The sequence below is a fragment of the Danio rerio genome, chromosome 25 (genome assembly GCF_049306965.1).
Source record: "Danio rerio strain Tuebingen ecotype United States chromosome 25, GRCz12tu, whole genome shotgun sequence".
Lineage (NCBI taxonomy): Eukaryota > Metazoa > Chordata > Actinopteri > Cypriniformes > Danionidae > Danio > Danio rerio.
In genome coordinates, this window is record NC_133200.1 from 32,654,328 (window position 1) to 32,666,938 (window position 12,611).

General features: G+C 34.2%; 1 protein-coding gene across 6 annotated transcripts in view; it reads left to right on the forward strand.

The window, feature by feature from the left end:
* Window positions 1-12,611, forward strand: part of alkbh3 (alkB homolog 3, alpha-ketoglutarate dependent dioxygenase) — a 66,236-nt gene that overhangs the window by 28,602 nt on the left and 25,023 nt on the right. For 3 of the 6 annotated variants that reach the window (XM_005163144.6, XM_073942364.1, XM_005163146.5), the window contains one exon: window positions 800-1,403. In XM_005163144.6, the coding sequence (XP_005163201.1) occupies window positions 800-904 (105 nt within the window). In that variant the 3' untranslated portion in view covers window positions 905-1,403. Of the gene's footprint in view, window positions 1-799; window positions 1,404-12,611 lie in introns of those variants that run through there. The other 3 variants (XR_012399997.1, XM_009298107.5, NM_001003511.2) reach the window with 2 other exon arrangements.

The following is a 12,611-nucleotide window of genomic DNA, read 5'->3' on the forward strand; positions in this document are numbered from 1 at the left end:
ATGTTGTAGAAATTTTGTAGGTTGTAATTTATTTAGCAATATTTAACTTGAATTTAATTGTATTGTCTTTCGATTTCTAAATATGTTTGGTGACAAATGTTATTTTAATAAATGTATCTGTTAATTACATCTGTTTTGTTGAAATACACCAAAATACATTCACTGACAAATGGATACAAATATTTATTTTAATAATGGGGTGTACTCAATTATGCTGAGCACCGTACACTACTTAACTTTTGTTATTTTTTACAGCCTATAATACAGATTAAAAACACAACCACAAGTATGTGTGGATGAGAAAGTCATATGATGAACTGCACAACTCACAAACAACCTTTTTCACAAGCAGAAAAACATAATAATTTATAGAAGGTGCTGAGTGTCGTTCATACAACCACTAAACACCATCATAGTAACATACATAAACTTAAAGTTACGTCATTAACACTTTTTACTAACATTAGATGTAACATAAAACTCTAATGAAAGTAACACTATAAAGAACCACAGTAATGTTAAGAAAAATGCATAAAAATTGAAGCGTGATGCAGGGAATTTTGGGATTTATGGTTATTTACCATACATATATATATATATATATATATATATATATATATATATATATATATATATATATATATATATATATATATATATATATATATATATATATAAAGAAAGAAAGCTTACTATTAAATATGCTATGGATTTTTATTGTGGCATTTTTACAATTGAAATTATGGACTTTTTGTTGTTGTTGACAATATTGATGTTTAATTATATGCTTTTTTGACAGCACCAGGTGGCAAAGGAGTACCATGACCGTGGGCCACGAATAAACCTCACTTTCCGCACCATATATCCAGAACCACAGCGTAGCGGTGGGAGATTTGTGACATAATCGCTGAGAGAAGAAATCAGAAGAGGTCTGTGATTGAGGCACACACCTTTTTGTTCAGTTTCTATATTTATTGAGATGTGAATGTTCACGTTCATGTAAATAAATAGTTTGGCTGTAATAGCATTGTTATAATTTTCTTACAGCAGTTGCTTTTGTTATCAAAAACATTCACAGGTATTACTTGTTTACGACTTTTGGAGTATATACGTCAAATAAACAGTGCCTTGTGGCCTATATATCAGTTATAGTCCACCAAAGGCTGTTTTTAGGGATAATTTGTTGTCTAAATGTTGCATGTTCTGCAACTTTTTCATTTATTGCTTGTAGTAAATAAACCTTAATTACAAACATTTGTTCAATGCCATTATGGGGTTTGTTAGAGTACCGCTCGGAAGTTTGTTTTTGTCAAGAAGTTTTATTAATTTTTTTGCTCTTATTTAATTTAAAGCACTGTAAACCTTGCTTTATATTTAATTTCAAATAAAAGCAATCTCATTAACTTAGTTTATGTGCATTCATTCCGTGCTGAAGTTGCAATCTTATGAGATTTCAACTGTTAGAAAGTGTTCACAGCCTCGTTAAACCTTTAATCAAAATTTCGATTAATTGAACATTTTAACTCGATTACAATTATTTATTTTATTTATTTATTTTGCCCTCATAATTCACTGACAGGTTTTGTACAGTAAATATGCTCATATTTACTGAATCATCAACACCGAAACTTGAATTATGGAAGATGGGATTGAATGAGGATATATCGGATGAATGGAGACAAGTCTGTAAAAATTCTCAGAAACAGTTAGGGAGCGTTAACTTAAAACTACTTCAATATAACTGGTTGATGCAGACTTACATAATTCCTGTCAAACTAAATAGGTTTAATAAAAATATTCCTGATACACCACAGGAAAGGACACCAAGTGCTGGAGACTATGTGGGTCTCAGGAGCCTAATCACTGGCATATTTTTTGGGAATGTCCAGTAATAAAACAATTTTGGGTAGAAGTACATAAAGTAATAGAAAACATACTTAATATCACACTACCCTTTCAATTCATAGTTATTTATTTTGGAAGCTCTGATATCCAAATATGTAAATCTGATAAAAACTTACTTGATATTATAATAATCGCAGGCAAAAAAAAGCAATTACAAGACACTGGTTACTTCCTGAATCCCCAACAACCCAAGAATGGCTAGAGATAGTATATAATATTTATGTGATTATGTGAAAAAATTACATTCTCCCTTCGACTCCAAATTAACGCATTTAGAAACATCTGGTCCAAGTGGACTGATTACGTTAGATTGCTCCATCCAATCTTCATAGAAATATACAAATATTACTACCCAATTCCCATCCACATAACAAACATTTTTCAATTTACGACCCACTGCACTCCCCCTCTTAATCCTCTCTTTAAATTAGGAATTCACAGTTGATAATAACCTAAAGTTGATTGAATAAATAAAATTTGACCCTCTCTGACCTATGTATATTTAGTATTGATATTTTTATGTTAGCATTTTATTGTTATTTTCATATATTGTATTTGATGAAACTTTTATTTATTTATTTTTTATTATTATTGTTACTTTAGAGTTTGTAAAAAATGTTTAGCAGTGGTAAATGTACTCTTATAAGTGGAATCATTGTACTGTGTTTATTGCTACTACAAATTAAAAAAAAAAAAAAAAAAATATATATATATATATATATATATATATATATATATATATATATATATATATATATATATATATATATATTCCTGAGACATGCTTTAAATGCAGAGAGGCTCAGGGTTCATTTGTGCATTGTGTTTGGGAATGCAACGTTATTAGAGACTTTTGGGTGGAAGTGATTATTATTACAAAGATGATTGTACCCTTGAATATTCCACTAGATGCAAAAATGATTTTGTTACATTTATACCCAAAGAACCTTAAACTAAATCTTCAGCAAAACAAATTCATAGATTATGCTATATTACAAGCTAAAAGAATGATAGCTCTTAGCTGTAAAAGACCTGATCCACCATCTATTGGAACTTAGATTAATGCCATGGCACAGTGTATGGCCATGGAAAAAGTAACATATTTTATTAGAAACAAAATGGATGAATATAAAGAAATATGGAAGCCATTTAATTACTACATTAACAACAATAATATTGGTCGTTTGTCATAAAATATATAATATTTTGTCATTTCATTTTAATTATTCTCAGGCACGTGATCATTCTTTCATTATTACTGTATGTTTTAACCTGCTTTCTTTTGCTTAAAGTTATTTTGTTAATATAGTTTAATTATCATATTTTACAATAATATTGCTTTAATATGAGATTAACTCCCCATTTATGTGTAGTAACTGCCAGGACAGATTACTGTACATATTTTAGATAGATGACAATAGATCTTTTTAAGTGTAGTTTTTTTTAAAAATAGAAAAGTTTTGTTGAATAAAAAGTGAATGTATACAGCTAGGCCTATATATTTGCTTGTTTTGACACATTTAAAATGTGTGACTAAGAAATAATTATTTCTTTTTGATGTGGTTAGAGATCAATTTGGTAAAGTGTAGTGTTTTATTTTAATTTTTTTGTTTGTGTGTTTCGTTTTGTTTTGTTGGATAATGTAACTTTTATGTGTAAAGTACAGTTATGTATACTTGGTTTTTGGGTACCTAACAATAGTTGTTCTGCATTTAAATTGTCTCTTGTAAGAGAATTCTTTGTATTTGTATAGGGGAGAAAAAAGGGATGTTCTTTTGTTGGGGTGGGAAATAGTTGCGACGAAATGGAATTGTGTTTTTCTGTTACCCATCTTGCATAATCAAAAACAATAATCACATTGTTCAAAAAATAAATAAATTAAAAAAAAATAATAATAAATAAATATATATATATATATATATATATATATATATATATATATATATATATATATATATATATATATATATATATATATATATATATATAAATATATGCGCTCATATTACAAGTGAGAGATTTTTAAATGAAGGGTGCATTGCGTCATTTTAAAATAATCGAAGGAAACACACACTATAAACTATCTATGATCATTTATTGAACATCAACGCGAACAACTAAAATTAAAACACACATTGTCTAAAACAAACAGTCATTGTTTTCTCACGAAAAAGTGAAAAAATCTTTCACTTTTGGAAACAAAATAAATTATTTTAATGTCACTTTTATTAATAATTTTCATATTAAAAGTAGAAAATAAGCAGTATCTCTTCTAAATTAAATAACTCTTGTATATCCTGTAAATAAGTGCATTTCTTGCATTTCGTTAACAAATATTTAAACGTAAATAATAATTTTAATGTAATGGACAACATCTCATCTCAAGGCATCTCTGGCGCAGCTTCCAGTCATCGTCAATGTAGTGCAAAGTAAGGCTCAGGAATGGGTCCATCATCCTACTTGACCAGAGATCAGATCTTACCTGTCAACTTTGGGATGTAAAAATACAGGATATGTAACTAAACCAAATGACCCCAAACTCCTTAATTGTATATAATGTAATGTAAAAATAAAATGTAATGTATAATGTAAATGTTGGAAACATTTCAAATATGTTTAGGAAAATAGCTTCAAATGATAGAACACAAACATTACAAAATATTGAAATATTTATTGTCAGGGTTCTGCCACTCTGGTCTTGTAAATTCTTGTTTTGGTGGCAGAATCCGGACACTAGTCATGTCTAGTCCTGTTGTGCTCGGCTCGAGTTTTCTTGGGTTGAGCACTTGTTTCTGTCTCTATGTGCGCGCGCGCCATCGTGGGTGTACACAGAGTGTGCGCGCTCCTGCTAGATGCGGCCGCGCCCGCGCTCTGCGTCGCTCAGACGCGTGCGCTCTAGGGTTGTAACGGTATGAATTTTTTACGGTATGATAATCCTCTAAAACAATACCACGGTTTGAGGGTTTCGCGGTATACGGTATGTTACAAATGTTACAAAATAATAGAACAGTGAAGCAAATTTGACTTTTTCCAAATAATATATTTTCAGTTACTATAAACAACACCACTTACAATGAACAAATAAAAAAATAAGAAATAAATAATGTGTCAAAGTCCAAATAAAGTCCAAATAAATATGGTGCAAATCCTCAGTAAAAAAATAGATATAAATATTTACTATACTATAAATAGTTACATAACGAAACTAGATTCAATATGGAACATCCTTAGGTTGTATGTGCCAGCATGGATATGGTTGTCTGTGGATATGGATTTGGATATGGTTTTCTGCAATGCAGACAAACAGCTGCACCTTCATTTGCGTCTTTTGAAAACAGCAAGAGCAGCAGTTCGTCTTTGCTGTGTCACTGTTTTGTCATGTTTCTGTGCTGCTGTGCATGCAAAAGTACTTAGTATGAAAATTATTTCATGCAAAACTTTTTTTTTTTTTGCGTTTTATTTAGCCGCACATAAATGTATGCCTATCTCTCATTCCGTGTTGTTCAAAAAGCTCATTGTTGGTCCACAAACAAAAGCGAAACCTATGCTTATTGGTTGTGATATAGCGAGTTTGAACCAATCTGGGCATGGAGGAGGGATAATGCATCAATGTATCATGTCTGGTTTGTCCGGAGACACAGTGACGAGCGTTTCTTTGTCAAATCAGCGTTGTCAAATTTTGATGACGTAACCGCACTGATTCCGGAGCCTCTGAAAGTCCGCGAATGTTATGTGATACAGCACTGGAAAGCTGAGATTCTCTTCTTTATGCCAATCTTTGAATTGTATGAGTCGGATCAGCGGATCAAAAGTTATTAAACATTTAAGAGCAATACTTATTTTTAGCCGCGGGCGGCTGTCTCGGTCTTTAAGGGTTAAAACCGTTGATATGCAATTGTTCATGGTATGATAATCGTGCACGTTCAAATCGCGGTATTACCGGTATATTGTTACAACCCTAGTGCGCTCTTGTACTCTTGTTTGTGTTTTCGTCTGTCAGCAGCGTGGTGTTTCATTCCCAGCGTCTCAGTCTAGTTGGTTTCGGTTTTGGTCAGCGCTGGGATGAAGCATGCACGCTGCGTGTGTGAGCGCACGGTGAGTGTTTTCATTCATCGTGTGCTCGTGTCTTGCGTCTGTTGTCAAAGCACGTGTCTCTGTGTTTACATTGTGGTCACGTGCTTTTGTCGTGTGCTTCAGTGTTGTGCTTGTGTTGTCATGAGAATGCGGTTAATGAGTTCTCTCATTGGCTGCATGTTCTTGTCCTGTTTCATGTGAGCACATGTCTTGTCTCTGTCATGCGCTCTCCCGTCTATTGTCTAGTCCCACCCTCCTTGTTAACCCATTATTAGTTAATTGTGTTCACCTGTTTGTGTGTTAATTTTCTACTGCTTATAATCTCCTCGTGTCTTCTGTTCTGTGCCAGTTTGTCGTTGATACTCCCTCTGTGTTCCTGTTCCAGTCGTGTCTTGCCAGCCCAGCCAAGTTTGTCTGTTTGTCTTATAGTTATGTTTTTCCTCCCTCTGGGTAGTTTGTTTTGCCTTTTTGTTTTATTTGTACTTTATAATTAATAAAACCCTTATTTGTTGCAATTGAGTCCTCGCTCCTTCTCCCCTTACCCGACCGTGACACTTACAGAAATTGAATCAAGTCATGAAATCTTGTTCAGTTTCTATTCACTGTATTTAAATATTGATAAGTTACTTGAGTTATTTAGTAAAGAGAAGTGAATCTCTTGTTTTAAAACACTGTATTGTTTGCTAACAGAGCTGGCACTTCAAGAATGCACAGATCTATTATGAAAAAATAAGTTACTTTTGTAATCGTAATTTGTACTTTTGTACTTTTTGTTTGTGCTCAATTATTTGTGTTTAAAATAAAAGACGCAGGATGGAAATTTGTACATTTCATTAAGTGTATTTGTCTGTTTACACCCAAATCCCAAAGTGTCCACTTTCACTCTTTTTTCAAATCGCGTGTGCAGAAGCTGATCTGAGAACCATGTCTTTATACAGAGCGAGTCCGTCAGCGTTTGCATAGGAAGGGTGATGGTCGAAGCACAGGTTTAATGGAAAGGAAGTGAATGCGGCTGTTTTAATGTTAATTCCTACGTGCTTTCAAGCCAAAGTCATGCGAAAGGATAATTTGAAAAGGAAAAATAAGGGAAAATACTTAAACGGGATGACAGTGGGATAGAATGGCAAAAACAGGAGAATCCTGGCAAAAACGGGTGGGTTGACAGGTATGGATCGGATGTGACTGCAAAGTGTGGCTCTAAATCCTTTAAAGGTTGATTTATATGGAACAAAATCAATGCCTAAAGTCTTGAATTAAAAAGCTTGTTGAATATCACAAACTGAAAAAAATAATACACCGTATTAACAAGTTCTTGCATTTTAATGACTTGAATTCCAGGGTTTGTATTTTTAGGTCCTGAAATTTAACAAATCTGTTTATTTAAGCTTTGAATATTTCAACGAAAAATATTTCAAACACGTTTTCATACTTAAAAATTCAATAATTCATATTTAATTTTCAGATTTCACTTACAAAATATTCAATACCCTTTAAAAATACGATGTATAATATTCAAAAGGTCATTTTCAGTTCATTTTATTTCAGTTCAAATATTCGCTTCCATAAATTCAGTGGATCAAATTCGACTGTTAAAATTCAACATTACATCCGGGAACTGCAGGAAAAGCAATAGATTGCAGATTGAAGATCGCCAGCTGCTCTAGCTTTCACCAGCAGGTGGAGATGGAATAATGTAAGATTTTTAACCCAGTAAACAGGCGAGAAAAAGGCTATTAAAGGCACAATAGTAGCATTTATTTATAGCACCTATCCCAATCCTGACATAGCTGCGTTTAAATAACTGAAGACGCCCCTTTAATGCATTCGCACGTTATGTTAAATTATTTTAAATTACACGCCCCATCCATAACCAACCTTAAATCATACCTGAACTCTCTGTTTAACATTTCCAAGTAAACTGTTTTGTGTGACATCCTCATAAAATCTCTCTGCTTTTGAATATCTTTGTTCGTAATTGTTCTTAGCCCTGTCAATGTTTATCTATTTTGTATTATTATAATATTTCCTCTCCTGTTTCTCTTACGTTTATATTCTTTAGCTGTCAATATAATACTTCGCGTCTATGGAAGAAAGAGTCAATAAAGATAGACAATGTGTAACATCATATTCATCAAAAGACGGTTTATGTGCAAGTAACTGCACCAGTCCGAGCAGGGAGCGAGCCGGCATGGGAGACAAGCTCCGTTAAGATTGCAGAACAACGTCTGTCGCTGGATCCGAGAACTGAGATTTACGCGATCACCAGCTGGCTTCTGTTACATAAGGGCAAATATAGATGACTAAAACCTCATTTACTCATTTTACTCATACTTTTTATCATTTATAATGTCCAAAGCATTGATATTAATATTAAATGCTACTATTGTGCCTTTAATAGCCTTTTTCTCGCCTGTTTACTGGGTTAAAAATCTTACATTATTCCATCTCCACCTGCTGGTGAAAGCTAGAGCAGCTGGCGATCTTCAATCTGCAATCTATTGCTTTTCCTGCAGTTCCCGGATGTAATGTTGAATTTTAACAGTCGAATTTGATCCACTGAATTTATGGAAGCGAATATTTGAACTGAAATAAAATGAACTGAAAATGACCTTTTGAATATTATACATCGTATTTTTAAAGGGTATTGAATATTTTGTAAGTGAAATCTGAAAATTGAATATGAATTATTGAATTTTTAAGTATGAAAACGTGTTTGAAATATTTTTCGTTGAAATATTCAAAGCTTAAATAAACAGATTTGTTAAATTTCAGGACCTAAAAATACAAACCCTGGAATTCAAGTCATTAAAATGCAAGAACTTGTTAATACGGTGTATTATTTTTTTCAGTTTGTGATATTCAACAAGCTTTTTAATTCAAGACTTTTGGCATTGATTTTGTTCCATAGATTTATACTTCTGTGTCTAGTGATCAGCATGACCCATGATGCCTGCCTTGCACAAAGCCGTGCATTTATACTTCAGCGTGTTGTTTGTGTTGCTCTGCAATAACACTTCCGAAACGCTACTTGGCAGGGGGGTTTTATGTTCCTCTGTGTCAAGTTTCTTCGTGGGGGGTTTTGTTTATTCTGAATGCTACCTTAGGGCAAATTCACACTATGCTATCCGCACGATGTTATGCACCAGGCCCGTTTCCTAGATTGTTTCCTAGATTGTCCGGTCACAAAATCCAACACGAGGTTATAGTTTGGTTGTAACTGTTAGTGCTAACTTGTTTACACTCGGTGCAATAGTTTGTTTGATACGAATAAAATACGAACTGAATAAACAAAGAGCACTGATCGCTCACTTACCAAATCTGTAGAGACAGGACAATCACCAGCAACTACTAGAGCCGCGTCTTTATTTAGAGGAGACTACAAGCGAATCCGGATCTCAGCGTTTGCAGATGAGAACAGCTCTCAGGTAAACAATGTTCCTCCTTAGACACGTAAGTTATTGTTGTCGCGCATCGCGTACACTGTAATCCACGCGTGAGTCCAGCTGAGCTCTCACAGAGAGAAAATGAAAACAAAACTTAACTGCAGCAAACTATAAAAGCAACACTTCACGCTTGTTTTGCCAAAACAATGTGGCGTCTCTGCCATCTACACTCTGACAGTAATGAATATTAATGAAGTTGCACAATAGAGCGCGCTGATTGGTTTGAACCAAGCCTTACTCATGCATTAATGCAACACACTGTAAGACGTAAGAAAACACACTCTGGCACAGACGCCCAGTCTGCACGCTGGAATACACGCTATTATGTCATGACCGTGACGCAGCTACAAAAATTCGTTTCAAACCGGAAGTATGAATTTGCTTGAAATAACGCAAAAACAACCAATTTACACTTTTTAGTCAAATATAGGTGTCCTAATAGTGTTTTTAGCAAAACAGCTCAAAAAATGTGTTTTGGTGTTTCGTGACCCTTTAAAGGTTACTTTACTTTCTTTATTGTAAACAAGTTGAAAAACAGGTTGATGAAAACCACATCAGCATTCACATTAAACACATTACAGAAAAAAACGGGCAACACAAATACATTCAATGTCATCATATATATCACATTAAAAACTCGATTGAAAACCCCTTTACGTACTTAGAACCCAGTATTTAACTGTAATGGCCTACATTACAGTTGGCCTAACTGTAGTGATTTCTGCAGTTGTCTTATCATGAGATTGAAAATTTCTCTGTTTTTGAATTATTATTAAAGTCCTTGCTGTAAGACGGGCAACAGAAGCGGTCCATCACCAGTTTCCAGCATGTTATTCCTGACAAGTGCCAATTCAGCATGTTTACTCACCAAAAACAAGCTCCACAGGGGTGACACACTCATCTGACAAAACAAGACCAAGTGTCTGTTGATCTCACAATTGCAGCTACCCGTGTCACTTTTGGTCTTTCCAAGACATTTGTTTTACACAACAGTTTGTTTTCTCTGTGCAGTTAGCTGGTAAAAGAAATGCACTTCACTCCAGGCCTCATTATTGATGAGTCATGTGTGTTGCTGATTAAGAACTGAATGACTTTCTCTGTGTCCACCATCATCAACATCAAAAGACGAGCACCATGTTAGCTCGTGGCAGTTGAGGAAATTATGGAAGTTTTTTCCTAACAAAATTAAAATGAAAATTCAGATGCTTAAAAGATCAAATGATAAATCAAATGCTCAAACTATAAATCAAATGCTCAAACCGACATTGCAAATGATAAATCAAATCCTCAAACCGACTCCTCAAATGATAAATCAAATCCTCAAACTGACATCGCAAATGATAAATCAAATCCTCAAACTGACATCGCAAATGGTGAATCAAATGCTCAAACAACTCTGCAAATGGTGAATCAAATCCTTAAACGACTCCGCAAATGGTGAATCAAATGCTCAAACTGACATCGCAAATGGTGAATCAAATCCTCAAACTGACATCGCAAATGATAAATCAAATCCTCAAACTGACATCGCAAATGGTGAATCAAATGCTCAAACAACCCTGCAAATGGTGAATCAAATCCTTAAACGACTCCGCAAATGGTGAATCAAATGCTCAAACTGACATCGCAAATGGTGAATCAAATCCTCAAACTGACATCGCAAATGATAAATCAAATCCTCAAACTGACATCGCAAATGGTGAATCAAATGCTCAAACAACTCTGCAAATGGTGAATCAAATCCTTAAACGACTCCGCAAATGGTGAATCAAATGCTCAAACTGACATCGCAAATGATAAATCAAATCCTCAAACTGACATCGCAAATGATAAATCAAATCCTCAAACCGACTCCTCAAATGATAAATCAAATCCTCAAACTGACATCGCAAATGATAAATCAAATCCTCAAACCGACTCCTCAAATGATAAATCAAATCCTCAAACTGACATCGCAAATGATAAATCAAATCCTCAAACTGACATCGCAAATGGTGAATCAAATGCTCAAACAACTCTGCAAATGGTGAATCAAATCCTTAAACGACTCCGCAAATGGTGAATCAAATGCTCAAACTGACATCGCAAGTGGTGAATCAAATCCTCAAACTGACATCGCAAATGATAAATCAAATTCTCAAACTGACATCGCAAATGGTGAATCAAATCCTCAAACTGACATCGCAAATGGTGAATCAAATCCTCAAACTGACATCGCAAATGATAAATCAAATCCTCAAACTGACTTCGCAAATGATAAATCAAATCCTCAAACTGACATCGCAAATGATAAATCAAATCCTCAAACTGACATCGCAAATGGTGAATCAAATGCTCAAACTGACATCGCAAATGATAAATCAAATCCTCAAACTGACATCGCAAATGGTGAATCAAATGCTCAAACAACTCTGCAAATGGTGAATCAAATCCTTAAACGACTCCGCAAATGGTGAATCAAATGCTCAAACTGACATCGCAAATGGTGAATCAAATCCTCAAACTGACATCGCAAATGATAAATCAAATCCTCAAACTGACTTCGCAAATGATAAATCAAATCCTCAAACTGACATCGCAAATGATAAATCAAATCCTCAAACTGACATCGCAAATGGTGAATCAAATGCTCAAACTGACATCGCAAATGATAAATCAAATCCTCAAACTGACATCGCAAATGGTGAATCAAATGCTCAAACAACTCTGCAAATGGTGAATCAAATCCTTAAACGACTCCGCAAATGGTGAATCAAATGCTCAAACTGACATCGCAAATGGTGAATCAAATCCTCAAACTGACATCGCAAATGATAAATCAAATCCTCAAACTGACATCGCAAATGGTGAATCAAATGCTCAAACAACCCTGCAAATGGTGAATCAAATCCTTAAACGACTCCGCAAATGGTGAATCAAATGCTCAAACTGACATCGCAAATGGTGAATCAAATCCTCAAACTGACATCGCAAATGGTGAATCAAATGCTCAAACAACTCTGCAAATGGTGAATCAAATCCTTAAACGACTCCGCAAATGGTGAATCAAATGCTCAAACTGACATCGCAAATGATAAATCAAATCCTCAAACTGACATCGCAAATGATAAATCAAATCCTCAAACCGACTCCTCAAATGATAAATCAAATCCTCAAACTGACATCGCAAATGATAAATCAAATCCTCAA